General features: G+C 48.5%; 2 protein-coding genes across 2 annotated transcripts in view; both read left to right on the top strand.

The window, feature by feature from the left end:
- Positions 1 to 298: 298 nt before the first annotated feature.
- Positions 299 to 12,192, top strand: cacng7b (calcium channel, voltage-dependent, gamma subunit 7b). Its single transcript, XM_076041158.1, has 6 exons — positions 299 to 536; positions 4,393 to 4,588; positions 5,078 to 5,164; positions 6,514 to 6,654; positions 8,874 to 9,019; positions 9,745 to 12,192. The coding sequence occupies exons 2-6, from the start codon at positions 4,393 to 4,395 to the stop codon at positions 10,216 to 10,218; spliced, it is 1,044 nt and encodes a 347-aa protein (XP_075897273.1). The 5' UTR covers positions 299 to 536; the 3' UTR covers positions 10,219 to 12,192.
- A 3,842-nt stretch (positions 12,193 to 16,034) lies between these two features.
- cacng8b (calcium channel, voltage-dependent, gamma subunit 8b) overlaps positions 16,035 to 19,830 on the top strand; it is a 19,673-nt gene continuing 15,877 nt past the window's right edge. Inside the window, exon 1 of the mRNA XM_076040878.1 lies at positions 16,035 to 16,152. The gene's annotated coding sequence lies outside the window, so the exon portion shown is untranslated. The remainder of the gene's footprint in view (positions 16,153 to 19,830) is intronic.

Raw genomic sequence — 19,830 nt, 5'->3', positions numbered from 1 at the left:
GCTGTATGAAGACTGTGAGACCGTAGATGTGCAGTTTTATACCCCACCCCAACACACACACACACACACACACACATACACACACACACACTCCCTCTCTCACACACGCACACTCCTCTCTCTCTCTCTCTCTCTCTCTCTCTCTCTCTCTCTCTCTCTCTCTCTCTCTCTCTCTCACTCTCTCTCTCGCTCTCGCTCGCTCCCTCTCTCTCTCCCCCTCTCACTCACCCCAACACTTTCTCCCTCCTCTGTCCCTGGCGTGGCAGCCAAAGTAGCTCGCTCAGCCGATCCACCGCAGTGCCTGGGACACACTGACGGGAAGGCACGAGGGCGCGGGATTAGGAGGGCGCGCGGTGGGGGTCTGAGAGGCACCGAGAAACGCGGAGGAGCGAAAAGGGGTGAGCGAGCGGAGCGGGAGGAGGAGGAGACTGGGAGGGAGAGAGAGAGAGAGAGGGTGGGAGGAAGATCCAGCAGGCTCCCCGCTGTGAGGCTTCTCTCGGGCTGCACTGACGTGTGCGCACGACTCTGCCGGCAGGGTGAGTGTGTTTTCCCTCTTCCCGACTAACTACAGCGGCTCGCGCTCCTCTCTTCCGGCGACTGCGCCTTTCCCCCCTTTCTTTCTCTTCTCTCTTTCTTCCTCTCCCTGCGTGACTCAGTCTTTCAAAATGTGTTTGCGGGAGTCTCTTGTTTGTGCTATTAACGCGCCCCCTTCCTCTCCCTCCTCCTCCTCCTCCTCCTCCTCTGCCCGCTCGCCCGCCCGCTCGCTCGCATTCGGCGTGAGATGAGAGGAACGCGCGCAGAAACGCACCGCGTTCAAATGTTGCGTGGCTGCATGGCTGCGGGTCGCGGAGCCTCCCCGCTGCCGCTGCCGCTGCCGCTGCACCACGTCCGCCACGTTTCCGCTGTGGCTCACATGTCCCCCGCGCTCTGTTTATCATCCCTCCGAAGTCCGCGTGGAAGGACTTGCGCATGTGTGTGTGCGTGCGTGCGTGTGCGTGAGAGAGAGAGAGAGAGAGAGAGAGAGAGAGAGAGAATGTGTGTGTTTGTGTGTGCTGCTCTGCTCCGGCGCGCGCGCTCTTTAATGTGTGGTGGCTGCGCAGCTTGTGAAATACTTGCGCAACGCCCCCCCCCCTCCCCTCCCTCCCGTGAGTGAGGGTCTCTACCTGGTTCCTCTGCCACTGACTGATTCGGTTGCTTCTCGGGCTGAATTCAAGCGCGCGGGTTCGGTTCGCTCAGATCAGGCGCACCCCCGTCGTGCGCGTCCATGTCTGATACTCCTTTTTTTGTTTTTTCCTTCTTCTTCTTCTTCTTCTTCTTCTCCTTCTTCTTCTTTTTGGGCCAAGGTCTTATCCTACATCTGCTTGACGTGCTCTTTATGTACCTGCTCGGACGCAGACAGACCAAATGAATGATCACCTCCCACCCAAACACCGTTTCCTGCCGCCCCTCGCACCCCTGACTCGTGTTTCCGGTGGCTGCACATCCAAACACCGCATCTGTTCGCCGTCAGCCCTTTTCCTCTTTCCCGTGTCAGCGTCGAGGTGGCACAGTGTGCGCGCGCGGGGCTGTGACGGATCACAGGGAATTAAACTTTTCTGCCACCCCCCTCCCACCTCCACCACCACCACCACCACCTCCTCCTCCTCCTCCTCCTCCTCCACCCTTGTGGCTCCTATCTAACCGATTCAATTGGCTCATTACTCTCGGGGTGATGGGGAGCTGAGGGGCCTGGCTCACAGCACTAAAATAGGATTGTTATCACAAATCTAACAGGCAGACGGAATTTTCTCTACTCAATCTCCATCTCACAATGGTCCACAGTGGCTGCTGAGGAGGCAGCGGCAGCAGCAGCAGCAGCAGCAGCAGCGGACACCCTGCAGCAGATGCGGGTTGTGGGTTTTTGTGCGTTTCTGTCAGATTTCTGTCTTTTCAAGTCCCCGGCTGCTAGTTGGCTGAGGGAGCTGTCCGAGGTGCTGAACAGGTCTGAGCGAGCCTCTCATCCACTCGCTCCCGCTGCGGTGCAACTCCAGTCGATTCACAGCTTCAGCTTCAGTCTTTCGCTCGTTCCACTGCGTACTCGATGGTGTGATTGTCTCTCTTCCTCTCTGCATCCCCTTGTCATCTTTATTAATCGACCAACACCATTACCACTTCTATAATCAGCACTATGCCTGCTGTGGAAGAGTTCTCGCAGGAACTATCTCTGTATTTGGACCACAAATTCCAATTTTCTACAACGTCTGAACAAAATCTGTAACAAACTGGAATCAAAGTTTAGTATTTCGCCTCAAAGGGGGCCAGTTCCATCCTTTTCTCTTGTCTAACTACATTGTCTTGTGTTTGTCCGGCGCTACAGTTCACCATTTACTGGCTGTGCTCCAGGCTAAGCCTCGTCTCTTGTAGAGGGTGAATAGGCCTCTGTTTTATATGGTGGCTTTACAGTCTGCTGGCTCTTTAAAGCTGTCACATTCGCCCACCGGGGGCCTTCGAAGACCATAAGAACCGTTTAAGGTGCTGCCTGCTCATCAGCGGCGCTGACATTTATCCACTCACACAGCCATGGATTTGCCTTCGGGCTGATTTCAGGTTCAGCCGCGCAAGGTGCAGATGTCAGGGATTGGAAACACAGATCGCCCCAAATAAGACTGACCCAGGGCTTGACCCATAGACGGCCTTGCAAGAATTAAAACGTTAGATATTGAAATAAGGAAAGACTAAAGGGATATTTCTCCACTGATTTGATGTTGTTTAAAATGAATTTCTTTTTCTTTTATAAGAAATTACCAAGAATTGCCAAGTTTAGTGTCTATTCCACAAAATTATGAAGGAAAAAGAGAAGATCACTTTAAAATACAAAAATTCATAGCCGTGACAACGACAAAGTAATGCAAAACAATTTGGCACAAAATCTATACAGAGCAGATAGAAAGGCACAAACCTTGTCAAATTCTAAACTTGCTGCACCAGCTGCTGGGACTAATTTCACATCTGTCTGCTCAGAACGCGACAGCAAGAGTGAGGACGACGGCACATTTTCTCTATCTGTAACAATTTTTCTTTTTTTTGTGACAGGAAGGGTCAGACACCGCAGGCTCAAAAAAAATAATAATTCTGTTCGCTGCTCCAACTGTAAACAACAGAGACAGGGTGGGAAAAGCTTCCTTGGCAATCACTGAAGTGCCACTGCGGTTGTGAAATTGCCAGGCTCCACTTGTCAGTGTGCATTTACGCGTCAGGGAAGGGCAGGTGCATTCCTTCATGGCTATAATTGGGCTCCTCCAGACAGTTACAGTTGTTAGCGATGTCACAGTTCATTTACTCTCATTTACTGAGAGAAGATTGTATTTTCTTTTTCTTTCTTTTTTTCTTTTTTTTTTGCAAAAAAAAAATGTGCAACCAACTAAAAACATCTGCCAAAAACAACACGACAAGCACGTCAGCAGGAGATGCTGAGTGCCCACATCAACAACACTGTCATCCTACCGGGCGGGGAAATGGAAAGGTGTCAGCTTGAAATGGAAAGGGATGCCATTTTAATTACCAAAAAAGATGAGTGAGGTTTTTGTATAAACACGTCGACTAGCATGTGTTGTCACATAGAGGAGGAGCACCGGAGCTAGAGCTAGTTAAAGGAGAGGGGGGGGGGGCTTTTGATGGGACAGCTTCATTACAGAGCAATGGTCTTTCATGTGGCCACACACCGAAGGCTTAACCACACACACACACACACACACACACACGCACACGCACACGCACACACGCACACGCACGCACACGCACACGCACACGCACACACACGCACACGTGCGTGCCAACTAGAGGAAGAAGAAGAAGAGGGCTGGATGCAGTGAGGATTTGCAGTGAAGCCAGTCGGTCCTCAGTGGACCAGAACTAAGTCTCAGAAAGACCATGTGTGAGTCTCACCACCCACCCTCCACCACCACCACCCACCCACAAACATCCACCGCCGAACCATTCCTCCCTCCCTCCTTCCGTCGGATATTTTTTCCCCTCGTCCTCGCCTAACTTCGGGAAGGTTTGTCGTGAAGTCGTCATCTGTTGCGTTGGCTCCTCTCTGCCCTTTTACACGATTGGTTGCCACTCGATGTGTCACCAAGTCGTCTTTTGGCGGTAACTGGCAGAGACAGGGAGATGGCCGCTGGCACGTTTTACATGTGCCTTAGTCACATGTCCGTCTCTGCGATACCTCACCCCCCGCCCACCACCACCACCACCACCACCCACCCTCACCCCGATGACCTCCTTCCCTCCCTCCCTCCCTCCGCTGCCGCTTTTTCAGATTCTAACCTCCAGTTTTGAAAGCAACCCCCCTCCTTCCTGTCTGACACCCTTTTGCTCTCACCCCCGCCCTCCCCCCCTCCCTCCCCCCAGATGAGTTCGTGCAGCAGCCGCGCTTTGACCATCCTGTCCACAGTGTTCGGAGCCTGCGGGCTGCTGCTGGTGGGGGTGGCCGTGTCCACCGACTACTGGCTCATCATGGTGGAGGGCATCATCCTGCAGCAGAACCAGAGCATGGAGGTGAAGATGGCGCTGCACTCGGGCCTCTGGAGAGTGTGCTTCGTGGCCGGTAGGAGAAAACGCACACACATGCGCAAGCACACATATGCACACACACATAGCAACAACAGCAGCAGCAGCAGCAGCAGCAGTGACTGCACCTTGACGGTGATGGCCGCTGAAGGTGGATGCATGTGCTCCACATGGCAATGGCACACGTGCGCTCGCAAAATATCTTTTTGCATGTGCACCGGCAGAGGATAGACGGCCTGAATGGATGGCCCAGGATAAAGGGAGCAAAGTGGGGAGAGAGAGAAAAAGAGATGATGGGCTCTGAAGCCCAAGCTGTCATAAAACATGATCATTATTTGCCAGCAGCATCAGACACTTGTGCTGTTTAGTTTTTATTGCTTTAATGCATCACCCAGAGAGAAAGTTAATATTTTCCCCCCATTCTTTCTATGCACGTGTGTGTGTGTGTGTGTGTGTGTGTGTGTGTGTGTGTGTGTGTGTGTGTGTGTGTGTGTGTGTGTGTGTGTGTGTGTGTGTGTGTGTCCAGGATCAGAAAACGGGAGGTGCGTGTCGGCAGAGTACTTCACTGAACCCGACATCGAGATCACCACTGAAAACACGGCAAACATCCTCAGTAAGTCGAAGCTAACGCATCGTCCAGGGTCCAGCACTGGGTCAGGTTCCCGCAGTAACAGCTGATTTGCGGGTTTGGATCTATGTGGGTAAAATAACATGCGGCTCGGTTCACGGGCTTTAGATAAAGGCATTAAAATCTTGGAAAAGGTAAACTACAGATTATCATTATTCACTATCTGCGGCTCACTTCCACTATTTCGCAACGGTCATTGGTTCAGCTCTTTAAACGCGTTCACCATCTAATAACACAACTTGTAAGGGGGAATCGGCGAACATGGCTGCCACCATCTGACAAGTGCTGCTTTTAAAACAGTAGAGTAGGTATTTGAGAAATAAGGTGGTAAAACGTACAACTATCCCTTTTTGATGTTGCTGAAGTGTTTACCTGATTTATTAACTTTTCCTCTCCATGGATTCTAAAAACACGTTACAGTTCGCCTCTGCTGAACGTCGCTTTGGTCTGGACAGAAATTAAGTCTCTTGTTACATCTGTAAAGTTTACGTTATAAACGAGCGCTTTTCACTCACTCGAATGGGAGTGAGTTGAAAACCAAGCTTTTATCGGAAGAGCTGCTTCATTCAGGTGAAGCCTTGTTTGCCCACTGGCACCTTTACTGAGGCCATATTGTTCAATATTCAAATAATATGTCGCAAAATTATGACATTAAATCAAATCAAGTCAAATTTTTCTGTTTTCTGTAGTTAGAGAATGAATGTCTCGGCATTTTGGACTTGGACTGAATATTTGGCATTTGACTCCTGTGGTTACATGAATTATTCACCAAACTTCTAAAAAGCAGATAATTGTGCCATGTAACAAAAATCTTGGGAGATGAACAAGTGAAAAATAAATTAGGTCTTCAAATTAATAAAATTTTTTGGGCAAAAAAAAGAAAAGGAAAAGAATGAACTCCAATGGAAAAGCTTTTACCTTACTTGGAACTGTCCTTGACAGATCATCATTTCAATAATCACCCCATATACAGTAAGTCACTGTTAAGCCAAAGAAGCTATCTGCTGTTATGTATGTATGCAATGGAAATCTATGCAAATGTGGATCGTTTTATGCAGTTGCACACATTTACATTTCATACATCGTTCAACTTTAATATTATTCTTTCAATATTATAGCAGTCAGAGGTTTCCTGAGGGATAGTTTGGGCGAGTGACGGCCAATTTCTGCAGACTAATCTGTTGACGCTGAGGTCATTTTGCAGAATGACTCCACCATGGGCCCTGTAGAAAAGCCTCTAAGTTGCATAGCAGATTGAGCAGAGTGTGTCACTCAGTTGAAGGACACGTGCGATCAGCTGATGCGCTGAACTCCGCTTCCTCTCCTCCCCGCAGAGATGGTGAGGACCGCCACGCCGTTCCCCATGGTGTCACTGCTCTTCGTCTTCACGGCCTTCGTCATCAGCAACATCGGCCACATCCAGCCCCAGCGCACCATCCTGGCTTTTGTCTCAGGCATCTTCTTCATTCTCTCAGGTACTCTCGTCGCCTGTGTCACTGCTAGATAGATTACAGCCGCCCGGTGAGTCCGGCGCCGCGTGAGAAGACCCTCCTTCTCTGCGCTATTTTTAGTGCATGCTGCAGGTGTGTGGACAGGAGGAGAGGGAGCGTTCGTGAGAGGCTCCTGGCTCTCAACATCATCATCATCATCATCATCATCATCATCATCATCATCATGTATGTGAGTCTGTCCAAGCACATAGATGAGGTTAAAACCACAGGCAGAAAAGGAAAGAAGCATGTTCACTTAAAATTTCTTCTCCCTAATCCACTTTCAATGGAGGAACAGGGACCTTTTCTGATCTGCACCGTTGTTGCAGAATTTCACAGGGCAGAATAAGTCCCCATCAAACATCTGGTGCACCCAGCTTGTCCAATTTGTCTGAAAATGGCAGCGTTAACATGACGGCTTGGCAGAAATGTCCTGGTTCACTGTGGCCAGCGTGCTAGGTTAGCTATTAGCTTGTTGCATTCATCAGAGCTCGCGCAGATATGCTCGTGGCCACAAGGTTGAAACGGATGTTTCATTTCAAAGACTCAAGAGTCAAAATTGTATTGATTTTTCTTCTTCGTTGGTTGACGTTCTTCCCCTCCGTGAGTCTCTAGAATGGTTACGCGGGTTCAGAAAACACCATCGAAGCCTCGACACACACCGTGTTGAGACGTAAATGACATTTATAACTTCAGAGTGAACGATCCATACATTATTCCAGAGTACCAGAACAGGTTTCCCCCAGCCCTCCCTGCATTATGTAATAAACCATTTTGAACAGCAGGTGGCTGTAATGCTCTCGTTTTCGCCCTCTGTGGGTCTGGCAGACTGTCAGGAGCCGCTGGAGCTCCTGTTCTCTGAAGGCTGCTGTGGCTGCTGCTGCTACTGCTGCTGCTCTTTTACGTGTTGGAGAGCAACAACAACAACAACAACCAAAAAAAAGCAGGCAAGAGGCATCAGAGACTCCGCCGCGACAGCTCCGACTCGTTGTAGCGGGGACTCGCTGATATAAAGGGAGTAGCAAAATAATAAGGATTATGTAAGCGCGGGGTTATGTAATGTCCTGCACAGGAAGTGTCGCAGGGTTTTCACTATATGAGGTACTATTTGGATAATGGGGCTGATCACGTGGTGGAATGTTGTGATTGGATTGGGTTGTTGCTTTTTTTTTCTTCTTTTTTTTTTGAACAATTAAAGAGTCTTCCTCCTTCTGCTACTCACCCTCTCCCTTCTTCACCCTCCCTCTCCTCCTCCCATTCACACTGCCTCCCAGCTCTCAGTGCTCTTTGCACATCCTCTTCCTCTTATTTCCTACACAACTGTGTGTTCAGTGTGCACCCGTCCACTGTAGTTGGGTGTGTTTGTGGCAGCTCTGATCTAGAAAAGAGGTCTGGCCTCTAAACGCTGTGGCTTGGTGTCTGCGGCTTTCTTTTTTTCAAATTTTGCCACATTCTTTCTATCTTAACCCCCGCATCCATTTGCACTTACCGCCTATGTGTGTCCCTTAGTCCTTTTGTGTTAACTTATTCAGAAGGTGATGTACTTCCCCCGCGTGATTGACAGCAGCATGGTTTGTGCATTTTCCCCCTGCTTTTCAATTTTAAACCCACAACACGACCGCTGGCGTTAGCCATTCACAGAGGGGGGGAGGGGGGGGGGGCGAGCACCTGACAGCCAGTGAGGAACATCTGGATGTAGCAACGGGCGGGCGGAGGCTGAAAACACGCACGTATTCTGCTGCAGTGTGCAGCTTTCTTTGAATATTGATTATCCCGTGTCGGTCCCATGTTGCATCTCATGCATTTAAGATGTCCAAGGTTGGTGGGAGACAGGGAGGAGTGGATTCAGAGTGTCCCTGTGTACCGCTCCAGGGTGAGGAGGGTGATTTTTAGTTTTTAAGTCAATCCTGGCTGCCTGTGCAACCAAAGCATTGAATCATTTAAAGTGGCGACAGATGAATGCAGTGTACATCTCCTCCTTCCTCTTCTTCTTCTTCTTTAGGTCTCAGCTTCTCTCTCTTCATGCTGAGATGTTGGCAGAGGAATATAGAATACAGTTGGTTGGCTCGGTCCTGCTGTATTCCGTCACTCTGTGTGTTAATAGCGCAGCTGTCTGACTTTCTTCATAATGGCCGAGCTGCGGACCATCCCTCTGCCCCGTCTGACTCCGGCTCTCGCTGTCGCCCTCAATGTTCTGTGTCCAGGCCTCAGTCTGGTGGTGGGCCTGGTGCTCTACATCTCCAGCATCAATGACGAAGTGATGAATCGACCCCGAGAGCCCGAGCAGTTCTTCAACTACCACTACGGCTGGTCCTTCGCCTTTGCCGCCTCCTCCTTCTTACTCAAAGAGGTCAGTCTCTCTCTCTCTCTCTCTCTCTCTCTCTGTTCATCTCTCGTAATGCGCCGCGTGTGAAGAGGCGTCAGTTATGTGCTGAGTTGTGATGTTGCGGCAGGATTGTATTTCTTGGCTTGGAAGCAAAATGGTCAGAAGACATTTAAAAAAAAAGAAAAGAAAAGAAAAAGAAGCCCCAAACTAAAGGGATGGTGTGTGTTTGTGTGTGCATGTGTGCCTTCCTCCGCTTCCCTGCTGCTCCTTCTGCCTGTTATTCCCATCAGCAGCAGCAGCTTGAAAGGTGCTCAGTGCAGCTGTTATTTGTTTGTTTGTTTGTTTTCTGCATTTTTATCACTTTCAGTCTGTTTTGGATGCACTTGAAAAAAGTAAAAGTCACAAATTTAACGTCTGCGCACCTCCTCCTCCTCCTCCTCATACGGTGGTACAAAGATGTTTGTGGCCTTTGAGCTTTTTATTATTCAGCACATTAACCAGATGAATGTCCAGGTGTTGTTTTTTTGCATGTTGCTTAAAAAACTCTAACTGCAGTAAATTTCATGATTTTCTGCATTTATTTTGAGTACATCGCTTTTGTCGTTTTATTTTGAAAGGTATTTTTCCCTGGAACTCAGCATACTTATGTAACCAAATCCCGGCGCCCCTGTCACACTTCATCTCTTCATCATCCCTCCCTCTGTGCTCTTCCTCTCCTCCTTCTTCTTCTTCTTCTTCGCTGGTCTCAGGGGGCCGGGGTGATGTCGGTCTACCTGTTCATGAAGCGCTACGCCGAGGAGGAGATGTACCGCCCCCACCCGGCACTCTACCGCCCCCGCCTGTCCGACAGCAGCGACTACAGCGGCCAGTTCCTCCACCCGGAGTCCACTTGGCCGCCGCCCAAGCGCGGACGCAGCACCTCCGAGGCCTCCAGCGACATCTCCATCCAGCTCAACCAGGCGCCGCCGCCGGCCACGCCCAAGAGCAAGCTGCAGGCCGGGTGCCCCGGCGGCCCTGGCGGCCCCGGCAGCCCGCCATCTGGATCCTCCTCCCTGGGGAGCTACCAGATGCCGCCGCAGTCGGCGGGATACCCCACGCACTCCTTGCCCAGGTCGCACCCCTCTCACCCCCAGGGCCAGGCCCTCCCCTCAGCTCGGCCTCCGTCGCCCGTGCCGCCGCCTCACTATCACGCACACATGCACATGAGCGCCTCACCCTGTTAGGGAGGGGAACGGGGGAGAGACTGTGACTCCTCAATAGACGACAAGGGGAAGAGAAAATTCTATAGATTATGAGATTATTGAATGTAAAAAAAAAAAAATTAAAAAAAATTGTGTTTAAAAAAGACCTCAATGTACACAAAAGGGGGGATATGGAAGAGTTTTTGTCAGGATTGTTGGGCGAGAGAAAAACACTGATGGATGCAGACAGAGGGGGAAAAATGGGAAAAACGTGTTTTAAAGGAAGGCTGCAGAATTTGTGCTGAGTGACAGAGGAATTAGTGGGGAGGGAGAGAGAGAGAGCGCGCGAGGGCGAGCAAGGTGCTGCGGTCCAAACGCCAGGATGCTGCAGTGCTGCAGTGAGTCTGTTGAAAAGACAAAGAGACTGAGGATGCACAGTTTTCTAAATACACGATTCATAGTGACACACAGACTGTGTTACATTTGACCTGCAGGTAAACGTGGTTAAGAACAACAACAACAACAACAACTACAACAACGACAAAAAAAGAGAAATTGCGTCTTCTTGGAATTTCCTGCATCATTGATCCAGTTTCATAACTCGCCATTTCAAAGTAGTATTGATATTATATAATTAAGACTTAGCAAACTTACTCTGACTGAGAAGATGTTCATGTAAATATCATTGAAGGAGGATGACGTTATAAAATATCACGGGGAGGAATCAAAGTTTTACATATTTGTTTAGGGTTTTTAACTTTGTGTAGATACAATTGCACAGGAGGACTTCCTTTGGAACTGCTGTAAAATTGAAGAAATGAAGCTTTTGGCACAATCCCATGCAGGAAATGTCTGACTCATTCTGCTCCGGATCAAGACTGCATCAGGCGTGCGTCAAGCAGCAACACACCCCTGCTTTTGTGGCGCACTGTTGGTACAACGGAGGTTTTTGTTGCCCTCTACTGGCTGCTGTCTTGCACTGACCGAGGATGAGCCGCAGTTCCTTCCCTTCCGCTGACCCGCGCTGCGTGGTGAGTGTGTGAAGGGAGATGCTTCACACGCACTTTGGTAGTTTGCCAAGATTTATTTTTTTAACTTAAACATGCTGTTTTATTTGCATAGCAGGTGAAATCATGCATTGTTTTTCCACAGCTGAGAGGACAACAGTGCTGTTCTGGGCATGAAGGTCCTCTCGTTAAAACATGACATAGCTTTACTTTAATATTCTTGTAGCTAAAAGCACATTTTATACATGTATACATATATTTACAGATACATTCGTATATATACATATATATATGTATACATATACACCTATGTGTATGTATGTGTGTGTATATACTGTATGTGATTTTTGGTTCATCTGCTGTAATGTTTCAATTTGCCCAGAAAATGTCATCAAAATAGCAAAAGAAATCATTTGTAAAGTTCTGCAACCCCAGATATTTTAAATATTGAATTAAATATGTAAATCCAAGAATTTACTTTTCTAGAATAACACATATTTGGAAGTTCCATTTTCAAACAGTGTGATATCAAAAATGTAAACGTCGGCTGCACCATGATGTTTAAAAAAAAAAAAAAAAGAAAAGAAAAGACTAAAAGACTTTTGCAGCAAAAGATTTGTTGAACAGTGCATTGGATGACAAAGATGAGCTGTTAGCCTGTCTGATATTATGTTGCATGTTACAGCGAAGCATCCTTTCTGGACCAGAGAAGCTGTTCACAGTGTAGCAGGCTGCATGATCTTCCACTCGTATTCTACCTAAAGACTGCTCTTTTTATTTTATAGTGAATAACATATTTTTAAGATGGTGTGTGTGTGTGTGTGTGTGTGTGTGTGTGTGTGTGAGCGAGAGAGAGAGTTTCTCAAAGGATATAAAGAAAATGTCTTTGATTTTAAATGAATTTCTAGCAAGCAGGACCTGCACATCAAAACAGTACTTTTGTTATGGATGTGTTGTAATGATATGCTTATCTTTACGATGAGAATTAAAGCACTGTGTCGTTGTGTAATGGCTGCTTTTCATAGTTTGATGACAAATGAATGAGCTTGTTCAAAGAGCCAGCTGCACATGCATCAGGATTATTTGCTCAGTGAGTTGGTGGATCGACTAGAAATCGACAGGTTGTTGGTTCAACTCCTACAAGAGTCGGGATTAGTTTGAAGTCCAATAGGGGAGGTGGTCCAAGCATCAAGTCCCTGGTGGTGCGGTGGGCTTGTCACTGGCATTAAGGTAGAAATGACACAGCGTCTGATGCTGCTTCAAATCCTGCCTGTGACTGCAGAGCTGCCTGTTTAAGGCAAGGCTTGCTAGACAAAATTGCATAAATAAATAAATAAATACTCCACTAGTCACTCATGAAACATATTCATTTATTAGAATGTGAATGAATTCATTAATGAATTTACAAACATTTAATCAATGTTTTATGAATGTCATGTTTGTACATTTTTGAAAAGCTAAATCAGATTCGCCACTCACACAGGTGCATTGAAAGGGGAAAATTGTTAGATTATGATTCGTATATATATTATATTTAATAATATCTCAAGTGAAGATGTGGCAGTTTCAACCAGGAGGGATCAGTTGGAAGGAGGCAAAAAACTACAAATGCATGCATGACTGTTTTCCATTGTCGGACTTGTTGAGATTTTGCATGCTAAACTATCATAGAACAGTCAACATATTGTGTCTTGGGATGATCCGGGACTTGTTATTTATTGGCCCCTAAAAAAACAACAACAACAACAACAACAACAGCATATAGTATAATGTCTTTTCCCCAATTTTTCAACATGTTGACGTTTTGCATTCTGTCAATTTCTTTTGTGCTAAATTGTCATGGAACAGTCAGCCCGTTGCATTTCAGGCCGATTTGACACTTTTGATTTTTGACCCCTAGCTAAGAATGACAGTGTATAGTATGACTTTTTTCCCCCCATTTTCGGACTTGTTGAGATTTTGCATTCTATCCCTTACTCTCACATGGAACTATCATAGAACAGTCATCCCATTGCCTTTTGGGATAATCTGGAGTGCAATTTAGGCTGATCTGGGACTTTTCATTTTTTTAAATGAAGGGGTGCCGATGATTTTATTTAGGATTAAATAATCACATGGAAACAAAAGAAAAATTGATAAATCAACCCAGTATTTATGTCAATAAAACAATACATCAACCCAGCGCTAAACCACTCAAACAAATAAAAAAAAGTATGGAAACGAATGAAAAATGAAGGATTACAAAACAGCAGGGGGCAACCCTATAAACAAACAAACCAACTTTAAACCGATCTGAATTTCCCTAAATTTCTATTTAAAAAAAATGAAAATAATCACACCTCAGCAAATCCCATGTCAGTCCTTTACAGCTCAAAGGGAGGAGGACCCGATTGACCAAAGTGTGTGACCAAACGGCTCACACACTCTGATTTGTAGTGCTGCATTTAACTGAGGAAAAGGATCAAATCTTTTCCTTCATGTCTTTAAAGTATATCAATAATTGTCTCTCACATTTCCTCAGGAAAAATAATTAAGTGTGAGTCAAAAAAAAAAAAAAAAAGAGCAGCGCTGCCTGTTGACCAGGCGCTCTCTCTCCTCAGTCATGGCCTGCGGCAGTCATCCATCACTCGACTGTCTGCTGTGTTTCTCCAGCAGCTGTTCAGATTGTTATGTATGAAGGCCTCAATAATGTCATCAACTAAACCATGAAAACTCCAACAACGGTGAGATGATTTTGCTGCTCTGACTAACTCATCTGTGATTTGTAATGTGCGATAAAAGAGGGTCGGTAGTGAGGTATTAGTGCCCTTTGTGACATCACAGGGGGGTGAATTCCAGGAATAGTGGAACAAGTCTGTGCAGGTCACTGATGTATGCTGGTGGGTGCTGATGTTATTGCTGTAGAAAACAGTACATGCAAATTATTGAACTGCTAGTGCGTGTGTGCATGTGTGCATGTGTGTGTGTGTGTGTGTGTGTGTGTCCAGCAGAGACAGACAGTGAGAGTGAGAGTGAGGGGGTGTTACATGAGGAAGCCAAACATCAAACACCCACAGGTCAATAACTTGGCTGTCTGAATGGAGCCTGACTGCTGCTGGTGTAAACAGCCAGAGATTAAATTAAATTGCGATTTGTGCGATCAGCTCCTCCTGCGCAACAAAAAGCCACTTCCCACAGCCGGCCCTGCAGGTTGTGTGGCGCACGTGCTTGTGCAGTGCATTGCAGTGCAGTGCAGTGCAGTGCCATGCGTGCACGTGCACGGCAGCGTTTTGTGTGTTTACTACAGCGTCTCCTGGTTTTGCTTGTTTGTCTGCGAGAGTGGACGTCCATTCACGTGCACGGGCCGTGCGTGCTTGTGTGTGTGATTGTGCGTGCGTGCGCCAGTGCACATGCGTGCACGAGGCAGTGTTTGCCGAGTGGGTCTCCCTTTTCACCATCACCATTACTGCATGAAAGACCTGTCACTCTGCATTAGCTCTCTCCAGCTCTCCCTAACTCTTCCTGCCTGTGCGCGCGCGTGTGTGCGTGTGCGTGCGTGTCTGTGTGAGTGTTTGTGTGTGTCAGACAGAGAGAGAGAGAGAGGGAGAGAGAGAGAGAGAGAGAGAGAGAGAGAGAGAGAGAGAGAGAGAGAGAGGAGGGGGAAAACTGGGCAGCAAAGCCATTCTAAAGCAATTGAAGGTCATCCCTCCCTCAGTTTTGTGCATCCAATAACTTCCGGCCAGCAGCTTCCTCATTGGCTCGGTTTTATAAAATTACACATCCAGGAATGAGAATATTTAATCCCCCATTGCAAACCTTCACGCACATAAATCAGCCGACTAAACATCTGTGACAGTAATAGTCAATCATCGCAATTATCATCTGGCCTCTGTTCAATCTCTGTCCGTATAGAGACATAAGTATTGACCTGTGGATATCGACTCTTCCTCCCTGTGCAATGCAGGCCTGAGCTCACGCTGCATTTCCCAGAACTGAGCATGACCCCCCGGTCATCATCATCATCATCATCATCATCATCATCATCAACAACAACCACAGGCAACCACGCAGGTGGAAAAAAACCCAAAAAAAACACACACAATGCAGACATTTTCTCCGTTACACGCTCCATACATTTATTTATGATGCGACCACTAGGAGTCTCCTAAAGGCGCGGCCCCGATGTGCGCGCCACACGCTCCAATAAACACATCTAGACCAATTGCCTCAATATGAGAGAGAAGAGGTGGGTGGTGGAGGGAGTAAGAGTGGGGGGGGGGGGGGGGGGCGCTGTGGTGCATCATCAGTGTAATAATAATAATAATAATAATAATAATAATAATAATAATAATAATAATAATAATAATGTGACGCTCCTCTCTTTCGTCACAGGGGAGTTTTTTTCCGGCGGGATGCGACAAGTTGCGTTGGCGTCCGGTGCTCGGTGCGGGAGGGGCAGCAGACGGGGGGTTGGGGGGGGGGGTCGTGGGGGGGACGCATTCTCCCCCAGTGCACACACACATCACAAGCAGCGCGGCCACATCCTCCGTGGACAAATGCGCGCTCAGTGACGTGCACTGTATTTGCCCCTTTTTTATACGCATGTTCAGAGTCCCCCGCCCCCTCCTCCCCTCTCTCTCTCTCTCTCTCTCTCTCTCTCTCTCCCCCTCTCTCTCTCTCTCGCCCACTGGCGGATTTTTTTATTTTATTTTTTTTATTTTTTTACTATTATTGTTTAATTTATTTCCCTTCACACATTCAGGTCATTTAGACTACCGAGGCTCTTCTAACTCTCCGCAGCATCCCTCCTCATTTTATTTATGTATTTATTTATTTATTTATTTTTCTATTTTTTTGCTGCCTGGATCGACCCTCCATTCAGCTCGTGCACCGCCCCCCTCTCTTCCTCCCCCTGTCTTCTGCTGCCCCTCCATCTCCTCTGTGGGAGCGCGACGCGTTGCGAATCTCTGAAATAGAAAAGAGCCTGCAGGTAAGATCTCTCTCTCTTTTCAGAAAAATTAATAATAATATTTACTATTTAAAACAAAACAAAAAAAAAACACATTATCGTGCCGTCATATTGTGTTGCTGGTCACAGTGGACCTCGTTGGTTTGCACGCCACGCTGCTGTGTGTTCACGCTGCCAGTAAGTTAGCTCACTCCGGAGTGAGACACTATACGCGGCATATGCGGGAGGAAGGAAACAAAGAAACAAACAACAAACAACAGCAATAAATAAACACGCGGCCCGGTGTCATTTCGCTTCCTCCGTCGTCTCTCCGGTGTGAAGTGCTCGGAGGATGCTAATTTCCCCTCCCGCCGCTGCCGCCGCTCTGCGGAGCCAGAATTAGCGGCTGCAGCGTCTATTATGTAAATGGAATCCATCCTTGGAGTAGACGGCGGCTCCGCACCGCAGGTGTCGCCGCTAAATCGTGCGCCGTGAATCGATTGGACAAATCTGGACTCATTTCGCGGGTGTTGGGGGAGGGGGGAGGGGGGCGTGCGTGTGCGTGCGTGCGTGCGTGCGATTTGTGCCTCTTGTCCGGTGAGTTCCCTCTGAACCGGCCGCATGATGCCAGCCAGGCGTCCATTTTCCACCGTGCAGCCCGTGTAGGCAGCAGGGGTGATGTGCGTGCCCGCGCGCGTACACACACGTGTGTGTGTGTGTGTGTGTGTGTGTGTGTGTGTGCGCGCGCGTGCGTTCGTGCGTGTGTCTTAGTTTTATTAGTGAATGCACCGCAGTGTGCGCCGCATCACTGTACTTGGGCGCGTGCGCGCTCTCCGGGCTCCTTTACGGCTGCGAGGCTTGATACGATGACAGGCGTGCACGCGGCTCCCGCATGCTCCTGCTGCTGCTGCAACCCTTGATTTGATTCTCCGCCGGCCACGTTTGCACGAGCCTATCGTTTTCATCGCGACGATTGTTATTCATTAGTTAGTTGTTGTGGCGCACCGTCGGTGTGGCGTTCAAGGGCTCCGGACTCCTGCCGGACAACCACTCAACCACAAGTCACTCATTCTTCTCCATCTGGGCTAAATGTGTGTGTGTGTGTGTGTGTGTGTGTGTGTGTGGAGGGGGATGGGGGGGGGGCGTCTGGAGTGCAGCACTGCAGCATCCAGGAGTCACCGTGCACCGTCTCCCCGAGGTGCTGCAGCCCCGACAGGCACAACCTCGACTGCTGCTTCTGCTGTTTTTTTTTTGTTTGTTTGTTTGTTTGTTTGTTTGTATTTTCTCTCTCACAAACTGTGAGCGCCTGACGCGCAAACCAGCCAACGTGGCCACTCGCTGCGAGAGTGACACACAGCTGCACCTGCTGCAACTCGCCTCGCTCAGATGCCGACGTGGGCAGTGTCACGTCACGTGACATCGCCTGAACTCTCAGACGTCGCTGCTGCCGCTCGGCATGTGGGCGGGCGTAGCGTCAGTGTGGCGTTCAGCGGCTTCGGTAAAAACGACTTAACGAGGGAGCTGAGCGCCGAGCAGGTCAAAGTTCTGCAGGTCGGTCGCCCCAGTGAGGCGTGGCTGACCCTCATCTTCATCATCATCATCATCATCATCATCATCATGGTCATGCCCTCTCCGCCCCCTTTTACGATGGTCTCAGTGGGTTGCTGGATTCCTTTCAGAAAGCACTCGGCAGGCTCACAGATCCTCTGTTTACGCTGTGAGGTGACTCACTGCAGTCAATAGCGGTGTGTGTGTGTGTGTGTGTGTGTGGCCCACACAGGCCTCGCTGGCTGATCATCTAATACGCCGGCGATTGTCCTCGTCCGCCTGTGTGATGTTTGTGTCCTCTGATCGCTTTCAACAGCCGGTGGACGGCGACGAGGTCCTCTCTCGCTCGTCTCTCCCCCCCCCCCCTCCCCCCCAACTCCTCTGCCCGCCCCCCACCCCCCCATGCTCCCCTCCCCCCTCCGAGGGGAGAGGAAATTCTGCAACGATCATCACATCTGTCATGTAGCTATTGTTCAGAGGATCAATGCCTTTGCTGCAATTTTCATGAGGGTCTGAGTCTCTGCCGTGTTGCCTCCTCGGCTCAGATGAAGCCTCGGGAGGACAAAAAGAAGAATAAAACAGCCGCCGGATGCCGGGGACGTTTGAATACTTCTGTTTTTCCTCCCCGAACAGGCGCACGGTTTAAAAATATGTCACAATCCGGCGGCGGCGCGGTCGCGCACTATGTGTGTCGAGCGTCAGCGAAGTAAACGGATGCCTATTTATAGTAAATTCATTTGAACCCTCGCGAGAGAACGTGAACCCCTCGTCTGTGTTTGTGCTGATTCAGTGCTCGGCATTCCAGCCGGCGAAAAATGTATTTTGTTTTTTTTTGTCCAGAGCTTTTTCTATAACGGCCTCCCATCTCGACGGCCGCGAGCCGTGTATCAATTAACCTCCGGCTCTGGTGTTTTATTCTAAAGTGCCTCGGCCTCTCCGGAGCGTTGGCGGCGTAGCGCGGGCCGCCGGCCGCCGGTCTGGGACGACGGGACGCAGCGTAAACAACGCGGCAGGCGCACACACAGTGGGCGAGCACGGCACACCTGAGCGGAAAAACACGCTCAGCGGAACTGCAGACACAACACGGGGAGGAGCAGGGAGCAAAAGTGTGCACGTGCAGCAGAGTGCGAGCAAAGCCCGGCTGAAAAGCATCTCATTGTGAGAACGAGGCAACTCTGGAGTCGGTGGCTGCGTTTCCGTCGCAGCCTTTCGCCAAAATAAAAGCAATATTTCTTAAAAATTTCAACAAAGCACAACTGCGATTTGCAGGTGTTTCCATTGATTGGTGTGATTCAGCGCGAGATTTACGAGGATTGCGTTTTTGCTTTTGTTTGTTTTCGGTTTGTTTGCTGTCGAGAATTTGGCTGTTATATTTTTCTCTTTGATGACTTGTAAAAAAAATATTCCGTCTCCCCCGCCGTCCAAACATAATGCGCCATTTTCACTTGAAGTGAACTGGTCACGTGACCGCGTACGTCACGTCTGCTGACGTGTAAATGCGAAAAAAAAAGTCTTTCCATGACACTTTTGCGATATACCTCCATATGAAAAACCACCTCATGAGAGCGTGAAAACCTTTTCGAGATTTTTGAGATGATTTTGGAAGTTTACGTGTTTCCATGAGCAGTTTTTTTATTGCGATATTTAGGTTTTGCGCAATTCCCGGGGTAATGGAAACGCAGCCGTTTGACTGTGATTAGACAGGCGGAGCAGTAACTCAATTGGGATTCATTGTGTCTTCATTTAACATGCCGGTGGTATTTTTCTTTTATCGCAGATGCACAATATTTTTAGTAGACGTTTTTCGTACCTTGACGCGTTTCGACGTAAACTGTAGGGAGGTTACGTAGGAACGTAACCGTCTTCCTCAGAAGGTCACGTGGTGATGGCGTTGTGTGACGCGATGTCAGCTGATGCCTGACAGGTGGGCTAAACCTCCGTGACATCAGCTGATCACGGGTCACGCAACACCACCCGTGTTGTGGTCTGTGTTTGTGATAAAAAAAAACAAAAATACCAACAATCGCACAGGTGGACCAGTTATTTGTAGGTGGGTGGCGTCTAAACTACCATCAAGTCCGTTCTGATTTGGCTGGATACTATTGGCTGTATGGCAGTAAAAGAAGCTGCTCCACCCAACGTCATCAAGCCTTGGCAGCAAAGACCAAGAAC

Source organism: Nelusetta ayraudi, unplaced genomic scaffold, assembly GCF_046127955.1.
Source record: "Nelusetta ayraudi isolate G7.1 ecotype Tasmania unplaced genomic scaffold, CSIRO-AGI_Nayr_v1 ptg000063l, whole genome shotgun sequence".
NCBI lineage: Eukaryota > Metazoa > Chordata > Actinopteri > Tetraodontiformes > Monacanthidae > Nelusetta > Nelusetta ayraudi.
The sequence above is the reverse complement of the archived record's forward strand: the minus strand, read 5'-3'. Positions and strand labels throughout refer to the sequence as shown.